The sequence below is a fragment of the Alternaria infectoria genome (genome assembly GCF_024043175.1).
Source record: "Alternaria infectoria strain BMP 0036 chromosome Unknown scaffold_18, whole genome shotgun sequence".
Lineage (NCBI taxonomy): Eukaryota > Fungi > Ascomycota > Dothideomycetes > Pleosporales > Pleosporaceae > Alternaria > Alternaria infectoria.
The window spans coordinates 351311-375090 of NW_026250707.1; the positions used below are offsets into that span (position 1 = coordinate 351311).

The window sequence follows — 23780 nt, forward strand, 5'->3', positions numbered from 1 at the left end:
TTATTATACTATTATTTAACGCTCTACTTAGCTAATTCTACTTCTTCTTTAGATTAGTAAAATCTAATAATTATTAACTACTATTTCTAGTTAAGGTTGCGCTATATTACTTTATTATATTCTTCTATCTATAGAAGCACGTTCTATATATTAGAAATACATATTCTTAAGATTTCTATATAACTCTTTCTAGATAATATTACTACTATATATAGTTCTATAATAAACCTATTAGAGTTTTTAATTATATAGTTATTTTAGTTAGTAGTTTAAATAGCGTTGCATTTAAAATTATAATTTCTACTTTATCTAACTCTTGTATTTATAAACAGAACCTTAATCTATACTTTAACTTACTACATTCTTAGGTAGTCTCTCTCTATACTAACGTAAGTTATAAAAATATAAAAAAGTAATAGCGTAGTAATATAGTTAGGCTAGAAATAATAAAACGTTAATATACTAGAGAATTAGGTAATTATTCTCTATAAATAAGAAAAGTTTTCTTAGATAAAAAGGTTAACTAAGGTTAGATTATTTAAGTTTCTTACGCTATTAGAGCCTTCTTTAGTACCTAGCTTAGCTAACTTTTAACGCTAAATGTACTACATTCTAAAGTTTAATACTAAAGTAGAGTAGTATAGCACGTTTAAAGAATACTATATAATATTCTAATATATATATATAAGTTAATAAAGTTTTCTCTTATTAAAATTAATGCTATAAAGATAGTGTCTAGGCTAAGACGTTTAGAGTAAATAGTAATACTTAGCTAGAATAAAACTTAAAGTAATTACTAATATAATATAGTATCTATAAAGAAGATTTCTCTTTATAGATACTAGTGCTATACTAAACGTAGCTTAAGGCATATTACTTAATAGAAATAGGTTTCTTTGTATAATAAATACTACGTTAAAGACGTACTCTTACTTTTATCTAATAGACTATATATTACCTCTCTCTTACTAAGTATTCTAATTACTTATCTTCTACCTCTACTAATTGTAATTAATATCTATACGCTCTTTTATTCTATTACTTTGTGTACGTACTACGTAGAGAGCTTATACTTAATAATAGTAACTAACTATAGCTACTCTTTTAAGGCTATAGATTATTTTATTAAATATTACTATAGTACGTTTTTTAAAGTAGAAGTATTTACTATCTTACTTAAGAACGTCTATATTATTTAATTAGCTAAGTTTACGTTAGTAGATAGAGCGCTATATATAACTAAAGGCGTGCAGCCTCTACTATATAATTATACTAAATACTTCTAGTAACTTAATAAGAATATTTAGATTATATATAGCGCTAAAGAATCTAGAGCGCGTATACTAGTACTATTTAATATTAAGAGTTACACTTTATACTATACTAAAGATTAAGTCTATATAACTCTAATAAAGTAATAAGTAAGAATAGAATTCTATATTACTATCTACGCTGCTAACTCTATTTAGGTTAAGATTATCTCTAACTAGTTTAGTAGTATTAGATATATTATAGAGAAAAATAATTATAAGGTTATAGTTAATAAATTCTAAAAGTTTTTACTACTACCTTTAGTATATAGTTTTATAAGTCTATGTAATAGTAGCTATTAAATACTACTTTTCTTACTATTTTAGACTTTACAAAACCTCTAACTCTATATCTAAGGTAAGACTAACTATATTAATCTATAGATAGGCGCTTAGTTCTTAGAGTAGTAACTTTATATTAAGTATAAAACTAATTATCTAGTGCTAGTAGAAATATTATAGTACTACTTATCTTTTTAAAAAGTTTAAGAAATTTAAAAAGGCTGCTAAGTAGTATAGAAGTAAGATAGTGTTTAGATTAACTTTAAATTTGTTAACTTACAGCCTCTATTAGCTAATTTTAAGTTTCTAGTACCTAATCTACGTAGACAGAAACTACGCTGCTAGGTATTTATTTAATACAAGATTAATAGTCTCTATTAGTCTCTAGTAACTTCTTTAAAGAAGGTAGCTATTACGTAATTAAAAGTAAAGAGATAACTATAGTACTACTTTACTAAGTTTAAATAGTACGTAAGTTTAGTTACTCTATTAATATATAATTACTAATATATTTAGCTTTAACTACTTCTTCTATTAATTTAATTACATTAATTAATAGAAGAAGATAGTAATAAAGTTTTTCTTTCTTCTAGAGCGCGTAATTCTAGATAAATTCTATACTACACTTACTAAAGAAAAGAACTTTACTCTAGAAGTATTTAAGCCTTACTTTATAATAATAGATTATTATAGTAAATAGGTTTACTTAGTCTATAATATACTATAGAGTACACTAGATCTCTAGTTACCTAGCCTATAGCTATTCTAGACTCTAGACCTCTCTTACGCTATATATAAATAAAAACTACTAGTACTACTATAACTACTACTATACTACATTAAAATATTCTATAGAAAAGTATTTTATACGCTTCTAGAAAGATGTACTATAAAGCAATTAGAACTAATTCTAGTACTATTATCTACCTACTCTATAGGCAACTTTACTTACTACTACTATAGATAGATACTATAGAAGTAGAAGGTGTTCTTTCTTTATAGCTAAGTTCTCTATAAACTCTTCTAGTTACCTTTAGTTATACTAGTTATTTCTTTTCTCTTATATACTAGAAGTTAGAAAATAATAACGTATAGATCTAGCCTTACTACTTCTAAATTTTAATAGCTTAATTTGTACTTATAGAGTAGATTACTAGTTTTTAATATCTTTAGTAATAATAGCTTAGATATCTATAGTCTATTACTTATTATACTTTCTAATAATGTTAGACCTATAGTAAATTATTTTGCTATCTATACTTCTAATAATAGTAAAAAGAAGTATAAAGAATTTAAGAAATAAGTACTTTTACTAGTAGAGATTCTATATATAGGCTTTAGTGCTATAGACTATACTATTATAATAGAAGGCCTACTACTATTTAAAGCTAATCTAGACTCTTAGAGAGAGCTCTAAACTATTTTTAACACTTTTACTAGTCTAAATAACTTTACGTTCTCTTATAACTCTATAATATATTACTAACTAGTAAAGTTTAGAGTAATACTATAAAAGCTTTATTAATATCTTATTAATTAGTATACGCTAGTTAAGAGGTCTATAGATTTTAATAATAATAGATTAAGTAATAAAGACAACTATAGTAATATATAGTATGTAGTAGAATAGCTAGTTAAACCTAAATTCTATAGAATATTTATATAGTCTAGCTAGTTACTTTCTATATAAGAGTATAATAAACTTATATTACATTCTCTAATTATTATTTTATCTAACTAAACTTATTATATTATACTAATCTGCAGCAGCCGCTAAGATCTATAGATTCTTTTCTTACTTAGTATTTACCTAAAAGAGAATAAGAAAGCTATTATTATTCTTATAGACCTCTAAAAGATAGTTCTAATATATGTAGGTATACTTATAGATATAGAATACGTTATTATTCTTCTACACTTATTTCTAGATATAGCTAGATACTATAGTAAAGACTCTTTAGTAATAGTTTTTAAGAGCTTAGAGAACTTACTATATTTTCTAAAAGACTATTAGAAAGAGCTTTAGATAAAGTTATTATATCTACTCTAGAAGTAGAAGTTTAACTATATTATCTATATAGAACTAGAAGACTATACTATAGACTATATTAAATCTTTTGTCTTTAGATAGCTCTAGAGCTTAAAAGAAAGAAAAGTAGCGTAGCTAATATTTAAGATACTATAGAAGTATACCTAGCTATAGAATACTATAGTTATAGAGTATACTTATTATATACTCTCTCTTTAAATCTACACGCTAAATAGTATAAGTATTATAGTAGTAAAGGCTAATATAGAAGAAGCTTTTAGCTCTCTTATAGACGCTAGTATAGCGTAATTAGAGTACGCTATATTATTTAGCTCTAGCTATACTTTATAGTGTTAATATCTAGAAGAAAGAGCCTACTAACTTACTTAAGCTAAGTATAGAAATAATTAAGCTATCTTTAATATCTATAATAGGCTTTTTATCTCTACTATACCTAAGGTAACTAATAATAAAGAGAATTATATAAGCATTTATAGCTATAATAGAGATAGACAAAATCTAGAGTATAATAATATATACTAGATTGTATAAAAATAGTAGATTTAAATACTATAATAGTAGTATAGACCTAATATAAAGTAACGTTATAAGTAACGCTCTAACCTTCTCTTCTATAAGAGTACTAATCTTTATAAAGCATAGTAGATATAGCTACTCTACCTAAAATACTCTAGGTTTATAGATTAGGTAAGTTAGAAATTGTAAACCTAATACTTAGTAATATAAGATTCTTGTATACACTAAGTTTACTTATAAATATTTCTTAATACTTATAGAATCTTTAAGAGCTATTATTTACGCTTATAGTAGGTAAAGTATTATAAACTACTATTTAATATATCTTTAGTAAATATTAATTAATTAAGTATACTATAAAAGATAAGAGTGCCTAGATAGACTACAAAGAAGTTATTTCTTCTAAAAACTATAAGCATGTCTTAGACTATAGATAGTACCTAAAATAACTAAATAATAAGTAATAGTAGTAAGAATTTATTAGATAAGAATTAATTAATACTATTAAATAGAGACTCTATAACTATAACTACGTTTAATTTACTACGCCTAGACCTTAACGTTCTTCTCTACGCTTCTATTATAGGTAATACTAGAGTATTAGTTATATACCTATAAGAATAAGCTGTAATTATACTAATGTTACGTAATATTATATCTAACTATTAGGTAGGCCTTAGAGAATACGTCGAAGTAGTACACGCTAGTAATATCTATTTACTATTAGTAGAATACCTTAAGTAGAAGTTATAGTATAGAAGAGTATTCTAAAAATAGTACGTTATTATCTACTTTAGTTATACTACTAATACAATAGAGAAGAAGAGAGCGCGTACTAAGAAATAGCTTAAGTTAATATATAACTTAATCTATTATAAAGATCTATCTAGCTATAGTAAACTATTTATATAACTTATAAGAAATAATAATAAAGACTAGCGTAACGTTACTCTATAATACAACTTACTAGGCTCTAATCTAGGTATATAACTTATAACTTTTAATTTAGTAATAGGTAGCTTAGTAATAGACTATCTACGCATAGCTACTTACTATCTAACACTAGCGCGTAATCTTACTAGACTACTAAATAGCTAGCATAATATAATAATAGCCTACCTTTAGCTTAAGGCTTATAATTTAAAGAAAAAGGCGTTCTTTATAAGTTAGAGAGTTATTAAGGTAAGTAAAGACGTGTATAGGCTTTTTATTCTAGGTAGACTAGTAGATAGTAATAGCTAGTAGTTTCTAATAAACTAATGCTGTAGGTACTATACTAAGTTACTAGGTAACTAATTTAGGTTGTTTAACCTATAATTTAATAGGTGTTTTTAGTATAGTAGCAAAGGCAGCTATACTATAAGTGCGAATCTGTGCTAAGCTACGTACTCTAAATTTATTAAGTTATAGTTTACTTATACAAAATTAATTAAAATACAAATAATTGCACCTGCTAAATGCTATTAGAAGAATTTTAACTACCTCTAAGATGCCTCTAATAGCTTTTTAAGCTTAAATACGCGGTACTAAAGTTTAATAGCCGCACTTACTTTGTACCCTGTAATTGGGCGTGTGCCACATTGCGGCTGGAATTATCATGGCTTGTCTCAGCTACACTGTTAGACCGCTTTGGAGCGGCAAGTCGTCCAACAACAGGATCTCGTGCCCCACAAACGAGATTTCGTCCCGCATATGACTTGCTGCTATGCTGTCATTGCTCCTGTTTGCTTGTCACTCTACTCAGTGAACACTCCACCTAAAGATACCGCAATCTCCACAACGCCACTCTTCCCCTGATGTATACGATGGTAACTAAGCATGCAAACCTCTCTGTATCTGTCCGGTGTCCTCTCTTTCTCTCGCTTCTCGTCAACTCCTTTCCCAATTGTTCATCTCTCATCTGATGCGAGATGATTCTACAAGTGGTATTGCGTCGCGTGTCATAACCGCCAATCATAAGCGAGCTGCTCACATGCACGGTAATGCCTCGTTGCTACCAACGCACACAATCTGAAGTGCCTTCAAAGTATGCCATCGCCTCTGCCTCGTCCCTTTGCTTCGCGTACCGCCTGCGGTGTCTTCAGACGCGTCCACATTTTATCGCCCTTGTAGATGTAGATTCTCCAACTATCCTCCTTAATGGTAACGCCAGGTTCACCGTGCTTGGGGACCCCGCATTTAACTGCCGACCAGTCCCAGTCCATTAGCTCATCCATCGTAGAAACGGGACTTGACCTCTTAGTCTCTGATGGCACGACGCGTGGATTTGACTCGGGCAGTTCTGCGATATCCCTAGTCTTGAACACGTCGTAGATTGACTGCGAGATGGCAGATGCTTCGCGCGATAGCCGGGGTTGTAATTTGACCCATTCCACCCTGATGGCTTCTCTGATTGCTACCAAAGTCTCGACATCGCCGTTTTCGTAGGCAACGCGGGCGGAGTGAAACGGGAGCTCGAGGCCATCCAAGCGGCGATGGATCGAACTGTAAGTACCTCGCACCGCATATGGCATTGCCCTAAATATCAGTCGAAGAACTTCTTCGATAACGCCGTACGCAAGCTTTCCCTGCTCGTTGTCCGTGGGTCCCGGGGCTGGCTTGGACTCTGTGATGGAAGAGAGCCACTCCTCTCGAAGTCGACCGTAAAGCTGATTGGTATGGAGGCTAGCGATGGCTGAGTGACGCTCGGTACCAAGTCTACCGCAACTTGTGTAATTTAGGGCCACCAATGTTGCTGTTTTGATGTTGCTCAGCGCTTCGAAAGGTCCTATAACCACAAAGACCGCTGCGATAATGTCTTCCTCAGACCATCTGCAGTAGTTTACCAGAGTGGGCCTAACTTCCAGCCACTTCAGCGAAGTATTTCCTGATGTAAAGAAGTCGATAAATTTCCGCACGCTATCCCTCGCCTTATAGGCTTCGTATTCGTCACCACTGATGCCCCTTCCATGCAGATCAGAATGAGCATCGGACCATCTCCGAAGATTGACGTGGACGGTAAGATGGCGGATGGATCTGGCTGACGGCGAAAGTATCATAGAGAGGCTTCTGGACTCCGTACGCCGCCACCATAACTTATTTTGTAGCTGGATGGTGTCTTGCGATACGTACGCATGAAATTGAGTCTCTCCATACAACACAGAAGAAGCCTCTTGATTGACCTTATGATTAACTCGTAGAATAGAAGCGGCATGAACTTGGGATTGATAGTTGGGTTCAACGACCTCAGGAAGAACGTAGCGGTAAATCTTGAGGCGCAACTCAGTCGGAAGCTCCATGAAGTAACATGGCGCGTGATTGTTCGTATCGGACATGGCTGGAGGCTGTGTGCGGGTGTCGGAAGCTGCGAGTGTCTTACGGGTAGCGGTGGTGTACAACAGTTGTCGAGTTCAGTGAGTCGAGCTGAGGACTGTAGATGCAGGTAAAGAAGTTGAATATTGCTGTGCTTTATATGATGCCCTTTCCCAACGTGGATTCATGCCACGTGCAAGGCGCGTGAACCATGGTTGCGCGACACCCAAAACAACGAGCTGGTAGTTACTCCAATGCGTCCGCTTGCGATTGATACTTTGGGTGAGTCGATGTATACCTATGGTTCGCGTATTTCAAGTTAGTGGAACGCTGACGACGTGTTCAAGGACGATGGGATTAAAGCAAATCTAGAACTTTGCACCTTGGTCACAAGGAGCGAGTAAACCGGTACCTCCCATTGCCTAAAAATGGCGACCTAGAAACGACTGTGTAACTGCACCAACTGTATATACATATCGTCTGCTCCTCATCGACTCCCTAGCTCTCTAGCATGACGCTTTGGGAGTACTACCCCATCCTCTACGACTTACCCAGCACCCAAACCTCCCCATTGCTCGATGTATCACTCGTCATGAACAATCTCCCCTGCGAGTCCCACGCCAAGCCCGCAGGCCTAAAGCACCCAGAGCTGAAACTCGGTCCATTACCTTGGCACTTCTCCACAGCCGGGTTGTAGAAGATGTCCTGAGCCGCTGTGGTACTAGTAAGAGGCTCAACCGGGGTGTAGTTGCCGTCTGCACCGATCTTGAACTTCACAGCGACGAGCTTGAATCCGGTGACGGGTGTGCGGTTCCAACTACCGTGGTAGGTCACATACATGGTTGTGCTGTCGGCGTCGAATTTGCAGTCGATGGGTGCGGAGTGAGGGAATAGCGTAAGCTTGGGAGCTGTGGCTGTCTGGACGCAGGTATCGTCGTTCATGTTGGTGCTGGGCTGTTGGACAAACCAATCGCCTACTTTGAAGGCCTTGTCGGTGAAGTCGCTGGGCTGCCAGACGGTAAAGCAGGACGGGTAGCCGTACCAGTTGTTGTTGGGCTTGGTCACGTCTCCCATGTAATGGATCTTCTCGCCAGGGTTGTTGAAGTGGATATCTTTGCCGTTACGCTTGAAGTCGTCGCCGCTGTTCTCTACGCCCCAGAGCCTGTAGCATTGTTAGTATCATCACGCGCGCTCATACAAGTGAGGCTTACATGTTGTTCTTGTCGAAACAAATTCCCACGTCGTTACGCTGACCGTAGCCAGCGTTGTATCCGCCAGAGACGTAGTTATAGCCTCCGCTTGGGATCTTTGACAGATCGAAGACCTTGATGATGGCACGCGCAGTCTTGGGATCCGACGTAGCAGCGTCAATGTTGGCATTGGAGCCATGGGAGACAACCAGCAGATTTGGGTTCTGTGGTGCGAGAGCAAGAGTGCGGGTCAAATGGGAGCCACCGTTGTACATGCCAGTGATGATGGTTGTTCGAGTACCCAGTGTCCCGGCAGCAGCGTCGTATGGCCAGGAATAAGCTTGAGTCATAGAACTGGCATACAGTGTCTTTCCGTCAGGACTCATTGCAATGCCGTGGTTCAGGTTGTTCTGCGAAACCAGCATCTTTGTAGAGGCAACACAGCCATCCGTACCCATTTTATGGTACGAGATACCTTTTCCAGACTGGACTACCAACATGTTACCTGCCCCATCGAATTGAATGCTACGAGGGGCAGTCAAGCCTCCGGCGACCTTTGTGGCCTTCCATCCAGAAGCAAGACTTCCCTGGAATGTGGGATTACCGGCACCGGAGCACGAGGCTGGAATGGCAGCAGGCGCTGCTGGCTTTGATGTCGGAGACGCTACAACGCTTGTCACGACGGTGGTCGGGTCAGCGGAAGGACTGGCTATGGGCGCCGTCAGCAGATTAGCATTGACCAAGGAATCAAAATTCTCGATGCGTGCAGCGTCCAGATTGTGGATCCATTTTCCCCAGGCCGCATGGACGTTGAATGCAGAATCATTTCTGGCAGGGTCCTCGACCGAAGAGACGCCGTAGGCCCAGGCAAATTGTGTTGTACCGGTGCCATTCAATGCGTATCTTTCATCTTCGTTGTTTTGCCATCCAGTGCAGCCTTTGCACAGTGCATTGACAGTCCAATGTGTAGCGTTTGTCTTTGTGCCTTTGAGGTAGCTGTGCTCGGCGCCATCGTATCCAAGCGGTAAAGCAATACCACTGTGGGATGTTAGAATCGTCATCGTCAAACTGGGTATGCATCATACAAAGCGAAGCGAGCAGATATCGTCCCGGATTGACCGTTAGGCCAAGCAACGCTCAATGGATTCCAGACCATATTGCCACCCCATGAGAAGCCGACCCATTGATTGGCAATTGGCGCCGTGATCCTGACGATGGCATCATACGGGTCTGTAACGTTCTTCGGAAGAGCAACACCAAACGTCATCCCTGTTTCAGGCTCCGTGTACGACGAGTAACTGATCTTCGTTTCTGCATCGTAGACAACAGTAGACTGTGCCTCACCTTCTTGAGCAAAAGCTTCGTTCTGTCAGTATCAACGGCTAAGGCGGACATTGAACTCACCATAACCAGCAAGTGCCGCAGCACTGCCAATAAGCTGGGTGTAGCGCATAGTGGCGGGATCTGTGGATAGATGGGCGTAGCTATACCTCCTTGACTGTCACCCAGTAGGCCTTTCCCAACTCTTTATGCGGCCAACTCCAACATTTATCGTGGCCACAGAGCGAGCCACGAGCCATGCGGGGACATGATTCGATCTCGTCAATCTGTAATTTGCTTTCATTCCTCTGGTATGTCTTAGATGAAAATGTTGGAGAAAGGCTTTGGGAGGTCATATCGAACCACCAATCAATGTACTCGGATTTACGATATGTGACGAACTGCGTACACCAGGACGATCGATTTGTAGTTTCTGCATCGCGGGTAAGTTTCAGCCTGAGTACAGTGATGAAAATGGCAGGTTGATAGTCAGAGTCAGGTGTTGACATGGAACGATTGGTCAATGAAACTTGGTTATATCAATTTTGATGAGCTGGAACCGCATTGTGACCCGGAACAATACTCGCGATATCCAGTACTCGCCCATGCAGTGTTACTGAATGACGCTAAGACTTGCAAGACCCTGGACAAGCGACGGCAGTTGGCACGCGACGCAGAGCCGGGATATAGATTGGTGGGGAGCTTCTATTGTTGCCTCGTCGGTATTGTGTGGATGGTGTTGCATTCTTCCAAATAGCCCGGGATCATTAGCGAACTCAAACGTGTGGGGAGCCTGTCAGAACGTTGAGATATCTAGACGTCGAGATAATCAGCTACCCTGACTTAGTATCTAGCTTGTGGATCGACACGTCGATTAGTAACTCGAGAGGGAGTATTTGCGCAGTAGGATCCGTTTTCTCATCCAGTCAAGCTTCGTATTTCAACATCGTAAGTTATGGTACAATTTTCATCGCACGACGCGCTGCCTGCATTTCGTATCATCTTTCTGGTAGTGCTTATACACGAGCCTTGTTCATGTACGCGTTTCCAAAAGTCCACAGGCCAAAGGTCGCGAGAATGCTCAAACCGATAGGCAGCGGCTTGCCAGACTTCATTGCTCGAGGAATAGAGCTGCCAGCGAGGATAACGGAAGCAAGAAGAGCCAACTCAACACCGTACGCTGCGCGGCTGTTGACACGGTAACCACCGAGCATGTACTATTGTTTGTTAGATGCGCGCAAGGTGGTGATGCATGTGATGTGAGGTCATACCAGAAGTCCGACAGTGCATCCAGCGACGACCGACGGGATAGATCCGGTCCTCACATAGCCGGTGATACCGCCACCAGCAGTGAGAGCACCCAGAATGAGAGCGATGTTTCCGAGAGAGCCCTGAACCTCCAATTAGCATCCATTGCACACCATGACTCGCGCGTGACAGCAATTGGTGATCACGTACCATTGTCGCGTCGTGTTCTGTTATTTTATCGTGTGATTCGTGAAATGAATTTCGAGCAGTCGCGTGAATACGTGAGGTCTGGAAGAAAGAACTGAGGATGTAGAAGTTTCTCGTAGAATGCTGAGAGAGAAGGAAGGCTGGACCAAGTCCATGCCATGATTTGCGGGGATCCAAACGGACACCCGAAGGACACCGAACCGCCGACGCGGTCGGTCGTCGTACCCCAGAGCTCGGACCATCTACGAACATCTGGCCTCAAGCTATCCACCAGCAGCAGCAGCATCACCACTGCACGTCATCTCCCAATTCCACTTCCAACACCGAAAGTCTCGACACACATTCTCGAGACGTCACGAAAATGGCACCAAAACAGCGCACCACCGCCCCAACCGGCGCCCCAGCTACAACCACAACTACAACAGCTACCCCATCAGCACCTGCTCGCTCTAGCAAAGCAAACAACACAGACGCCGCCGCCATTGCGCAGGGAATATGGAACAAATACGTCGACAAGACACCCCAGCGAACCAAGCTGCTCGATACCTTCCTCGCTTTCCTCGTCATCGTCGGTGCTCTGCAATTCCTCTACGTGGTCTTGGTTGGAAACTTTGTACGTCCTCAATTCTCCCATCACATGTCCAATTTCCACAGTTCCTAGATCCTGAGTACGATGAGATTGGAAGAAATGATATACGAATTGCTCGCTAACGTACATGGAAACACAGCCTTTCAACGCCTTCCTCTCCGGCTTCAGCGCAACCGTCGGCCAATTCGTCCTCACAGCCTCGCTGCGCATCCAGACAAACTCGGAGAACAAGGTGCACTTTGAGAATATCTCGCATGAGCGGGCGTTTGCGGATTTCGTCTTTGGCAGTTTATTGCTGCACTTCTTTTGCGTCAACTTCATCAACTGAGCGGGAGATTTGCGGCGTCGAAGAACAAACCAGGGGAAAGGAATACGACAGAGGAGGATACCAGGCGGAGTGACATCTGTGCGATGGGTTGACAATACTACAAAAGAGAGGTCTAGGAATTGGACATGTGTAAGAATAAGAGGGACCAGATGAGGCATGGATAGCCCTGCATTTGGTGGTAGGATATATTCAGCAAGGAATGTCCCGCTATATCACAAAACGACTGCCCCATCAATACAAGAGCAAGACCACAAGCTATCATTCCAACACTCAATCTAGTTCACCACCCACTCCACCTCTCATTTATCCTTAGCATAATCCCCCAGCCCAAATTCCTCCCTAACCGCCTCCCCCAACCTCCTAATCCCCTCCTCGATCTTCTCCCCCGGCGCCGCCGCATACGTCGCCCTAAAGAACAGCGTATCGTGCTCTTCCTCCGCATCCGCATAGAACCAACTACCCCTCATGACCAGCGCCCCATGTTCAATAACGCGCATAAAGATACCCTCTTCAATACTCTCAATGCTCTTCTCAGGGTAACTAGGATGTTTCCGAAAGTCGACCTGCATCCAGTGGAACATACCCGCCATAGGAGGTTTCCAGCTCATGACTTCAGTAGGGAGGTATTTTGTGCATGCTGAAAGAATGATATCGCGGCGGTGTGTGTATTGCATGCGCATGTGGATGAGCCAGTCGAGATAGCCTGCGTGGCCCCAGTGTTCATCTAGTAGTTTGAACAAGATGAGTTGCGACATGCCAGCGGGGTTCTGAGTCGACACATCTGCGTGTTTGGAATACCGTTCTACGACTTCGGCGGGCGCGGTGATCCAGCCGATTCGCGATCCGGGCGCTATTACTTTGGAGAAGGAATCGAAGCGGATTACCCGCCCGTCTGTGTCGATGGACAGGTAGCTGGGCACGAGAGATTTGATGAAGTCGGCGTGGGATGCTGGTGGCGGGACGGACGGCGCGTTCGCGCCGGTATAGGGTTGCATTTGGAGGAAGTAGTAGGGTTCGTCTTCTAGGATGTGGATGTCGTGCTTTTGGCAGACTTTGTAGAGTGCGTGCCGGCGCTCTGCGCTCTGCGTTGCTCCTGTCGGATTCTGACCTGTTGGGACGGTATAGAGGATATGGGGTTTTCGTGCGCCGCGAGCTGTTTGGTCCCAATTTGTGAGAAGAGAGTCCATCTCGTCAGGTAGGAGACCTTCGTTGTCGATGGGGACGCCGCAGACGCGCACGCCCATTGGTCGGGCGGTCTCTACAAAGGCAGAGAAGGTGTATTCTTCGGATAGGATCATGTCGCCGGGTCGGGTGAACATACGAAGGCACATATCGGTCGCGGATGTGCTTCCAATGGTCATGGTGCACTTCCAGTCCTCGTATGGCGGATCATGGATCAGTTCAGTGTGCTCGGTCATGAAGCGGAGTAGTTGTGCTGAACCAGATCCCTGGCCATAGTTGAATGCAGTAGCAATGTCGAAGTTAGACTTGTTCTCCGCGAGGTCATGTTTGCCCGCGGTGATAGTCACACCAGACTCCCTAGTCTCAGCTTCCGAGAAGTGACCAATCGTGGGGACCTTGATTGACAATTCTTCAAAGGGAAAGTACTCGCTAGATGGTAAACCGCCGCCGAGAGATATTATGCCGGGTGTACCAAGATATTTTGCTGCTTCTTTGAGAGAGTTGCCTTTCCGGATCGTGGCTTCCTTGGTCATGATATCTATTTGTATAGGTCAGCCATGTAGTCCACGTCGAGAAAATGCTGATTGAAAACCGTATGAACTTACGACTCCATCGCTTGGCTTTGGCCTTATGATCGTGAGACTTGAGTCTGAAGTTTGCCGTGTCAGATGGCGCTGCCACACCCCATTGAGCCGCAGTCGTCTTCTTTCTTCTTCCAAGAATCTCGTTGCTCAGAACCGGCGCGCTCAACGGGTTTGGGATAGTAACTCCAGACGTATCCGAAACCGCGGAGACTTCGACTGCTGAAGGTGGTGACATTGTGGTATACGGTTCAATCTCAATACTTCTTTGCACTTTGTCCCGAGATTCTTCTTTGTTTCCCTATTCCAACATTCGATGCAAGGTAGAAAGTAATGACAAGTCTGTGGATGAGTTCAAGCCTTTAAACCTCACTTGATCAGCATCAGCTATCAGCTATCGGTTATCGCACGCCCTACATATGTAGTCAGTCTAAGGCGTGCAGGTGGATCCCTCAGCCGCCAACGTGCATCATGCCTACCCATTCGGGTAGCGGCTAGCCACGGTCTGGGGAAGCGCAGCAAGCGAGTCCACCAGGAACATCCGCCAAGGCCATGCAGACACCTGTATAGCACGAGCCACGCGCCCTTCGCATGTACATTCACTGCGATGTGCATTCCCACATAATTGAGTCGATACGTGTCTATTACGAACGCGTACCATGGAATCCGCATATCTAGAGTACCGCAAGGGCCGGACAAGAACGGATAGTTGTGAGGTAAAGCTACGTAAGATGCTGCAAGACATTGGCCAATCGGCGCTTTTATGGCAACCGCGCTGTCACGAGACGCGTTCGGAGCAACAAAGCCGTCGAAACCCGTGATGGACTGACATCTGATGCTGGAATCAGCTGCCGTTGGCTGCAGTCTGTGCCAGCTAATATCGTATCCAGGGAATATTCATCTTTAGTCGAAACGAGGGCTATGAACTTGCAATAGCAATAAATACAGCGCAAAAATACTGAACATAAAGTCTTTGAACAGAAACGACCTGCTTGTAGTCGTCTGTGTCTATGATTGAGTTGAGTCAAGCTCTGAGCTATAGAAAGTCATTACGATGCATCATGCAATTACCCACTTTATCCACCTCAGCTTTTACGAGATGTAACTCCATCAGACATGTTATGACATGACGAGACGATGCAATAGTGTCGACCTCCACCAGGTATGCTGACAAGACCTCGACGCTCAGTCCCAAGCGGCGGTATGCAAAGGACAATGCACCACAAACGCCGTATATGCACATCCCCATATTAGAAAGATTATCGCAACGCTTACGTGGAATGGAATGACCAACGTGAGCACATGCGGGAAGCAAAAAAAAAACAGACGCGAATAGGGTATAAAAGAAATCGCAGAGGGCCAGCACAACACGCCCAATTCTACATTACCACACAGTTCTCGTCCTTCTCTTTACCATCCTTCTCTTTACTGCCCTTCTCTTTCTTGAGCTTTCCCTTCTCGGTGGCGTTGTTGCTTGCTGGCACGTGCGACTGCCCGGATGCCGCAGCTTGGATGATGGCGAGGCGCTGCTTTGCCCGCTCGTCGCCGGAATCTGCAGCTTTGACGTACCAGACGTTTGCTTCTAGAGGATCTCTCCGGCAGCCAATGCCCATTTCTGTAAAGTATCCACAGGCATACTCAGCTTTTGGAAGACCTGATGGAATTAGTGGACTGTACTTCGCACTGTTATCGACAAACTTACCATGCTCTGCAGCTTTCTTGGCCCATTCGTACGCCTCATTCTCATCTTTTTCCAGAACAGGTTCGGCACCGACCATGTACCAGGCGCAGAGGTTCATCATGGCCTCTGGGATATCGGCCTGAGCAGCGCAGTTGTAGTAGTGAACGGAAAGCGCAGCATCCTTAGGGCAGCGCAATAGGCCATGTTCGTAGGCTTCTCCCAGCTTCAAAGCGGCCAATGGGTGACCCAGTTCGGCAGACTGGGTAAACAGCTGCACCGCGTACACTTCGTCCTTGAAAATGTCGTCTCCGAAGCCCGTCTCGTGCAGCAGACCAAGCTCATACGGCGCAATGTTGTACTGGAAGTCGGCCGACTCGGTGGCTCGCTTCAGCCACTTCAATCCCTCTCTGTACTTGTTCTGGAGACCCATATCGCCTGTCAAACAAGCCTTTCCGAGTCGTGTCGCAGCTCCAGGATGATTCTTGGACGCAGCAGCACGGTAAAACTGAACCGCCTTAGCGTAGTCCTTACGGCAGCCCCAGCCAAACTCGTAGCAAAGTGCGGCACGGAACCCTGATTCAGCATGGCCGTGTTTGCTAGCAGCTACAAAGAGGGGAAATGCACGATCGTGGTCCGGCTTGTCCTTGTTGAATAGACCGGACGCGTACCCATCGGCGAGGTAGTACTGCGCGAAAGGATAGCTGCGGTCGGCTAACCTTTGGAGAATCTGTCGTGCTTCCTTCAGCAACTCTGTGGGGTTCATGCCGTGATCGACACCGCTATTCTCTGTCGCCAGAACCTCGCGGGCCACTTGTATCATGAACAGCGCAAACTCGTATTGCACGGCAGTATCCTGTGTCTTCTTGACGTTTGCCCTGTACATTTCCAGCGTCTTCTTCTCGTCGAGCAGGGAGGCATTCTGGCCCACAACGCCCCGTAGACCTGCATTGCCAAAGTTTGTCGCAGGAGCGATTTGCTGGTTGTACGGGAGGTTGGTCAGATCGATGTAAGACGACTCCGGCCTAAAGTCGGGGGAGCGGCGGCTCGTTGATACGGGGCGGGCGTAAGGGTTTGGTGATCCGCTAGGTGATGGGGTTCCAACCACAGAGAGGCGCGGGGATTCTGTGCGACCTCGCATGTTCAGCTCTGAGCCGAGTGTGTATGCAGAGTTGGGTCTTGGAACCGTGCTGCGCGGGACTTGCAGCTCGCCCTCCTGCGCATGGCTGTTGAAATAGCTGTTGCGCCCGCTATTATTCGACGAGTGCTGGGAGCCGCCATTCGGCGATTGTGCGGTTTCGCGGGGAGGATATGTTGCAGCCGGCGGGGTTGGTTGGCTCGGGTAGGATACGGGCCGGTATTGCTCTTGGGGAGTGTATATATGGTCCGCCTCGTCGTGTGCATTTGCGACGTCCATCTCTGCAACGTGCGAGAACCGACTCCCGTACGAGCCGTCGCTAATATGCAGTCGCTTAAAGGGAATGTCCTGTGCGGGTGGAATCGCGCTCCCCGAGAATCTGTGCTCAATGTCTGGAGTTTCTCGCGAGGGTGTTCTCGAGTGGCCGTCGGAGCTTTGGTTGAAAGAAGAGCCGGACTGTCTCGAGTCGCGTCCGCCTGCTGTGTCGTGGTGCTCGGTGATGCTGAAAGAGGGCGTTGAGGAGTGGCGCGCGGCGGGGGGTTTGCGCTGCTGGAAACCACTTGAGCCGTTCGAGGCGGGAGGATGCGCGCTGTAGGCTTCTTGGTCGGCTGGAATGGGTGGCAATGCCCTGGATGGTGGTGTCGAAGCGACCTGGGACATGGCTAGAAAAAGGCGAATCCCCCTTCGTTAGACCTCTGGTTGCAGTCTTATGTCCGCCTAAGTCCTGACTCGCTGGAACGGCGGGGCTCTAAGATGGTGGTGCAGTCCTAGCGACAAAGAAATCCGCGCATGCGATAAGAGACCGTCTGCCGTGTGGATCCTCCCTACTCGCACAATTCACTGTTAGTACTTGAATTGCGGTGTGACGACGGGCTGGGATACTGTTCGCCAACCTCGGCCTCAGGATGCGCACCCTGGGATGATGATCTACGGTACAGAAAAGGATTAGACTTACAGGAAGCGGAGTGGAGGGTTCGCAGCTTCGGCACTTGGACCCTGAACAGAACGCGAACAGGTAGTCTTCTGGCTCAACTTTCAACCTGCAACTTTCGCGCCAACAGTTCTACGTAGCAGGCAAGGCAAGTGGGAGGTTGACGCTTTTTGAAACCCCACCCGATGCAGGCAGACCCTCGTATAGTATGGCGAATAGTGGACTGGGCGGCAGAGGCCGGCTCGCTGAGGAAGCGAAAGGGTGTGTGACTACAGTTGAAACACGAGCACTATCGATCTATTCGGCAAGAACCGAAAGGGGCGCGAGTAATCGATGGCGGCTCACGGGGGATTATTGGCAAATGTGGAGGAGCTTCTGCATGTACATGGGCATGCGTCGATATTTGACTACTGGCCCCAGGGCTGGGCGCTGTTTGAGACACGTACGCAGTGAGTATTAGGAAGGTGGCGTCATCAACCATCTGGTCACTCTCCAAACGTGAACGGCAGAGTTTGTTCAGGTGGTCGGGCAGACATGTTGAGGCTTGACAGTACCTAGAGACTACTTATTCAAGCCACCGCTGCCTCCGAAGCTCCGCCAGCGACTATCGATTCCTATACATGTGACAAATGCTAGCTAGGTAATGAGCCGTCCATGGCAATCCGCGCGGGTGGAGCTGCCGCCCTGCAGGGCTCAGGATGGAGACATGGAAGAGTGTGGAGCTGCGCCTATGTGAATAGACCCTGACTCCACGCGTTCAGTCATTCAGCTCGACGCAAAGCACAAGGCGTCAAGTGGAAATGCACCGCCAAAGCTCAGCGCAGGTCCACTCGTACATGAGGAGAAGGATGGGGCACAGTCCTTTTTATTTCAGGCAACCTGTGCATTGCACGCGCGCGGTGTTGACATGCGGTAGTGGTAGTGGCGACCGCCCTCGGCGTCAATAGAAATAATGGACCGGTGGGCTGAGAAGCTGAACATCCCTTACATGAAGACCGCCGGGTACGTTGCGAAAAAGGGCGCGTTTTGGGTTAATGTTTGGGGATGTTGAAAAGGAGAGGTGAGGTTAGTGATAGGGAAATTGATAGTACGTCGATCCAGGGTAACCGTTTGGCTCACTGGGCTGCAGGATTTGGTGCATGCAGGGGTCCGCTCATGTAGCAGCGTCCCTAGGTACAGCCTGAGGGCTCTGTGGTGTGACAGCGACATCTGTGGGGAGAGGCATGAGGATAGAGAGATCACGTAGTACTACTGCAGTATCGCCGAGGAGGACACTGGAAAATGCATGCCTCGACAGCCGGAGTCTCTGATCATCACGAAGTCAGAAGATGTTCCCGTGTTTATGTATGCTCTAGCGATGGCCTTGTGCTAGTGGCGGAACGAAAGCCCCAAAATAGCACCCCCCTGGCCAACTTCGCCCCCATCAGCCATCGCTCTAGCAACACCTATTGTATCGCCCGGGGTCTCGTCGGTTTTCCTCGTCGCTCGTTAGGACCGTCTTTCACTACAATACATACACTGCACACACTGGTTATTCCGGCACCGCACTCGCTCCTGCCGTAGCCAGCCATCACTCGTTGAAAACGGAAATTACGACCCACCGCCTTTCCACGACCTCGATCACCCCAGACACGCATCGTCCCATTCATGCGATCAGCAACCTCATAGAGCCGCCATACGTATTCTTCCCGGGCCGAAAAGGGTTCCGCGCTGCAGCCCCACTGTGTAACAACAGCTGAGCTCGCATCCTCACGCAAATGTCGCTACCGCAGCGACCCGAAGAGTCGTCGCCGCCACGACGGGGCGAGCGGCGCCATGCACACCGCGACTCGCACCATCGCAGGAGAAGGACGTCCGACCTGGAGAACACGCGATCGCACGACCGCTCCAACAGCAAGAGCGGCACCCAATCCTATGCCCGCGCGCTTCCTTCACCCGGCACCCCCGTGCCCATGGAGCGCGATCCTATAATGCGAGGCCAAACCAATTCCACTGGGCCTGAACTGGGAAGGAAGCGCAGCCTCATCCGCCCCGAGCGCCAGCGAAACGACCCAAGCCACCCGAACTATCACTACCGCAAACACGCCCAGCGCATGGACGTCCACCCCTCGACGACCGGCAACGACCCTATCCTCGAAGACCATCTGGAAGCTGAAACGGTCAGCTCAGACAGTACCGATGTCAAGCCCCCACACCTGCGAAATGCCTCAGGCGGAGGCTACAATGACAAGCAGGCTCCCATGGACGACGGAGAGCCGCGGATACAACGCAAGTTGACACGGAGCGAGACAATGAAGGCGCGCGAGAAGCAGCGCCAGAAGGAGCAGGACAAGCTACGCCCACCTAGTCTGTGGAACGTCTACTGCGCCATCGTCACCTTCTGGTGCCCGAACGCTATCCTGAAGTGCTTTGGAAAGCCGCAGAAGGCGCAGCAGCGAGCCTGGAGAGAGAAGGTCGGACTCGTCAGCATCATCATGCTCATCTGCACGTTCGTTGGATACCTTACATTCGGTTTTACGGAAACCGTCTGCCCCTCTGGCGGCAACGCTCGTCTCAGGACGAACGAAGTCGGCGGTGGATACCTCATCATTCACGGCAAAGCCTATGATCTCGCCCAGTCCAAGCACCCCCGAGCCCGCGGCGTCCCCGAAGACGCAAACGTCCTGTTCGATCTTCCTGAGAAACACGGCGGTCAGGATGCCAGCTTCTTGTTCCAAAACGTCAACGGAGCCTGCAAGGGTCTCATCACTGAAAAGGAGAACTCTGGAATCCCCACAACCGGCAACGGAGACCTAGGCTGGTATTTCCCGTGCCGACTGTTCAACCAAGATGGATCGACCAAGCCCAACACCACCTTCTTGGAGTACAACGGTTACCTCTGCCACACCTCGGACAAAGCTCGTAGGGGCTTCTACAGCCTCCACAATGCTGGTGATGTTTACTACACCTGGGAAGACATTCGCAACAGTTCCAGGAATCTGATGGTCTGGGGTGGTGATGTACTTGACCTAAACTTGCTCGACTGGTTCAACCGAACCCAGGTCAACATTCCACCTCTATTCGATGAGATCCGCCAGAACCCCGCTGTTCGCGGTGTGGACGTCACCCGTGCGTACTCGTCCAGCTATGAGAAGCAGGTAGCTCGTTGCTTCACCGAGACTATCAAAGTTGGCTCCATCGACACGGAGAGCATCGGCTGCATTGCCTCCAAGGTTGTCCTTTACGTCTCGCTCGTCTTCATTCTGGCTGTCGTCATGGCCAAGTTCGTCCTCGCTTTGATCTTCCAATGGTTCATCAGCAAGAAGTTTGCTGCTACCAAGACATCTATTGGCCCCGCCGATTCCAAGCAGCGAAAGCAGCAGATCGAGGAATGGAGTGATGACATCTACCGCCCACCGCCAAAGCTCATGGATCCATCGTCCGGCTCTGACCGCAGCAACAAGCGTGGCAGTACCTTCTTGCCACAAACTTCGAGGTTCACCAGCCCCTACTCGGTTGACAAGAACGCAAAGACCCGTGCCCCGCCCACAACCATGACTAGCCAGAGCACAGCATCTCGTGTCCTCGGATCGAACGGTGGCATGTACAAGCAACTCAACGCCAGCCAGGGCACTATGCCCATGGATGGAAAACACAATGCGGTATTTACGGCACAGGAATCTCGATCTAGCCTACTCCTTTCCGGTAACACCGATACCAACCGTTACTCTAGCGTCGAAGGTTCCGGGCCCGCAGGTTTCACACACGAAGCAGTCGTGCCTCAGCCTCCTCCAGAGTGGCAGCCTTTCGGATACCCATTGGCTCATACCATCTGTCTTGTCACCGCCTACTCTGAAGGTCCCGAAGGTCTGCGAACTACACTCGACTCCATTGCTACCACCGACTACCCCAACAGTCACAAGTTGATTCTCATCATTTGCGACGGTATGATCAAGGGTCACGGTGAAGACTTGACAACGCCCGAAGTCTGTCTTGGTATGATGAGGGATCACGCGGTATTGCCCCACGAGGTTCAAGCGCACTCGTACGTCGCAGTCGCCAGTGGCTCGAAACGACACAACATGGCCAAGATCTACTCGGGTTTCTATGACTATGGCGAGACGACGCGCATTCCCGTCGAGAAGCAGCAACGTGTTCCGGTGATGCTAGTGGTAAAGTGTGGTACACCTGATGAGGCCAAGAAGTCCAAGCCTGGCAATCGTGGAAAGCGAGACAGTCAGATCATCCTCATGTCGTTCCTGCAAAAGGTCATGTTCGACGAGCGTATGACGGAGCTTGAGTTTGAGATGTTCAACGGTATCTGGAAGATTACTGGCATATCGCCTGATTTCTATGAGATAGTCCTCATGGTGGACGCCGACACAAAGGTCTTCCCTGACAGCTTGACGCACATGATCTCAGCCATGGTAAAGGATCCAGATATCATGGGGCTCTGCGGCGAAACAAAGATTGCCAATAAGCGGGATTCCTGGGTCTCCATGATCCAGGTGTTTGAGTAAGTGCATTTGCTGTGTCTGACAATCGCGCCACTAATCGTACTAGATACTTCATCTCCCACCACTTGGCAAAGTCATTCGAGTCGGTCTTTGGTGGTGTCACTTGCTTGCCCGGTTGTTTCTGCATGTACCGCATCAAGGCTCCCAAGGGCGGTCAGAACTACTGGGTCCCGATCCTGGCTAACCCTGACGTCGTCGAGCACTATTCGGAGAACGTGGTCGATACGTTGCACAAGAAGAATTTGCTACTACTAGGTGAAGATCGTTATCTGTCGACGCTTATGCTCAAGACGTTCCCCAAGCGGAAACAGGTTTTTGTGCCGCAAGCCGTTTGCAAAACCACTGTACCGGACGAGTTCAAAGTCTTGCTGTCACAGCGCAGACGATGGATTAATAGTACGGTCCACAACCTGATGGAGCTTGTGCTAGTGCGAGATCTGTGTGGCACCTTCTGCTTCAGCATGCAGTTCGTTGTGTTCATCGAGTTGATCGGAACCCTGGTCCTCCCGGCCGCCATTGCCTTTACCTTCTACCTAAGTAAGCCCCCGTACCCCATCTTGAAATTCTGGCTTTGCTGACCACGTCCAGTCGCTATCGCCATCAAAGCCGCCATCCTCCACACCGAAGCTCCTGTCATACCCCTCATCCTGCTAGCGCTCATTCTTGGTTTACCCGCGGTTCTTATCATCGTAACGGCTCATCGATGGTCTTACGTCGCCTGGATGTTCGTCTATCTGCTGTCACTGCCTGTTTGGAATTTTGTGCTTCCGACGTATGCCTTCTGGAAGTTTGACGACTTCAGCTGGGGAGATACTCGAAAGACGGCGGGCGAGAAGACGAAGAAGGCAGGACTGGAGTATGAGGGAGAGTTCGACAGCAGCAAGATCACGATGCGCAGGTGGCATGACTTTGAAGCAGGTAAGGAACACAACTTCTCGCGATAATGCAGTCACTGACGTTGGGCACCAACAGAACGAAGACTCAAGACACCAGCGGCGACATCGGCTGGCGGATGGCCACCGCAGCAACAGCAGCAGGGATACGATCAGTACTATGATAATTGATTTCGCAATGAGGCGTCGCGTAGGAGCGGACTGCATATGTACTACATGATTTGCTGCATTCCTGGGGTGTTCGTTTTAGCAGGCAATTTCTGTCATCGTTCATGAGATAGTGGAATTTCCACTTCGCCGTCGGGGTCACGTAGGCACCTCGCACTAGTAATACATTCTTACGGCATGTCGTCAGCTCTCGCGAGACACGGCATACCGATGCTGAAATACCACTTTGATGAATGACCTCGCATCAGTGTTCCTGTGCTGTTTTGCAGTCTCAAGATCCGCCCTGTGCGCCCAGCGCCCCCGCAGGGTGGTTCGAGTTTCGCTGGAGCGATCTGTGGCGTGCTGTCGTGGAGTGCCAGCACCGTTGTCCACAGGCAGAACG

General features: G+C 46.3%; 7 protein-coding genes across 7 annotated transcripts; 2 read left to right on the forward strand and 5 right to left on the reverse strand.

The window, feature by feature from the left end:
* Positions 1-6179: 6179 nt before the first annotated feature.
* Positions 6180-7472, reverse strand: J4E92_008720 (uncharacterized protein; the record flags this gene model as incomplete). Its single annotated transcript, XM_051500071.1, has 1 exon — positions 6180-7472. The coding sequence occupies one exon, from the start codon at positions 7470-7472 to the stop codon at positions 6180-6182; it is 1293 nt and encodes a 430-aa protein (XP_051349769.1).
* A 517-nt stretch (positions 7473-7989) lies between these two features.
* Positions 7990-10092, reverse strand: J4E92_008721 (uncharacterized protein; the record flags this gene model as incomplete). Its single annotated transcript, XM_051500072.1, has 4 exons — positions 7990-8611; positions 8661-9677; positions 9725-9998; positions 10044-10092. 4 exons carry the CDS (start codon positions 10090-10092, stop codon positions 7990-7992), a joined length of 1962 nt encoding a protein of 653 aa, XP_051349770.1.
* An 883-nt stretch (positions 10093-10975) lies between these two features.
* J4E92_008722 (uncharacterized protein) lies at positions 10976-11420 on the reverse strand (the record flags this gene model as incomplete). Its single annotated transcript, XM_051500073.1, has 3 exons — positions 10976-11176; positions 11231-11350; positions 11418-11420. 3 exons carry the CDS (start codon positions 11418-11420, stop codon positions 10976-10978), a joined length of 324 nt encoding a protein of 107 aa, XP_051349771.1.
* Positions 11421-11775: 355 nt separating this feature from the next.
* Positions 11776-12331, forward strand: J4E92_008723 (uncharacterized protein; the record flags this gene model as incomplete). The annotated part of the gene is made up of 2 exons (XM_051500074.1): positions 11776-12027; positions 12143-12331. The coding sequence occupies 2 exons, from the start codon at positions 11776-11778 to the stop codon at positions 12329-12331; spliced, it is 441 nt and encodes a 146-aa protein (XP_051349772.1).
* A 299-nt stretch (positions 12332-12630) lies between these two features.
* J4E92_008724 (uncharacterized protein) lies at positions 12631-14332 on the reverse strand (the record flags this gene model as incomplete). The annotated part of the gene is made up of 2 exons (XM_051500075.1): positions 12631-14051; positions 14119-14332. The coding sequence occupies 2 exons, from the start codon at positions 14330-14332 to the stop codon at positions 12631-12633; spliced, it is 1635 nt and encodes a 544-aa protein (XP_051349773.1).
* A 1141-nt stretch (positions 14333-15473) lies between these two features.
* On the reverse strand, positions 15474-17570 carry J4E92_008725 (uncharacterized protein; the record flags this gene model as incomplete). Its single annotated transcript, XM_051500076.1, has 2 exons — positions 15474-15748; positions 15797-17570. 2 exons carry the CDS (start codon positions 17568-17570, stop codon positions 15474-15476), a joined length of 2049 nt encoding a protein of 682 aa, XP_051349774.1.
* A 2028-nt stretch (positions 17571-19598) lies between these two features.
* J4E92_008726 (uncharacterized protein) lies at positions 19599-23401 on the forward strand (the record flags this gene model as incomplete). Its single annotated transcript, XM_051500077.1, has 4 exons — positions 19599-22336; positions 22384-22874; positions 22926-23255; positions 23310-23401. The coding sequence occupies 4 exons, from the start codon at positions 19599-19601 to the stop codon at positions 23399-23401; spliced, it is 3651 nt and encodes a 1216-aa protein (XP_051349775.1).
* Between the last annotated feature and the right edge of the window lie 379 nt (positions 23402-23780).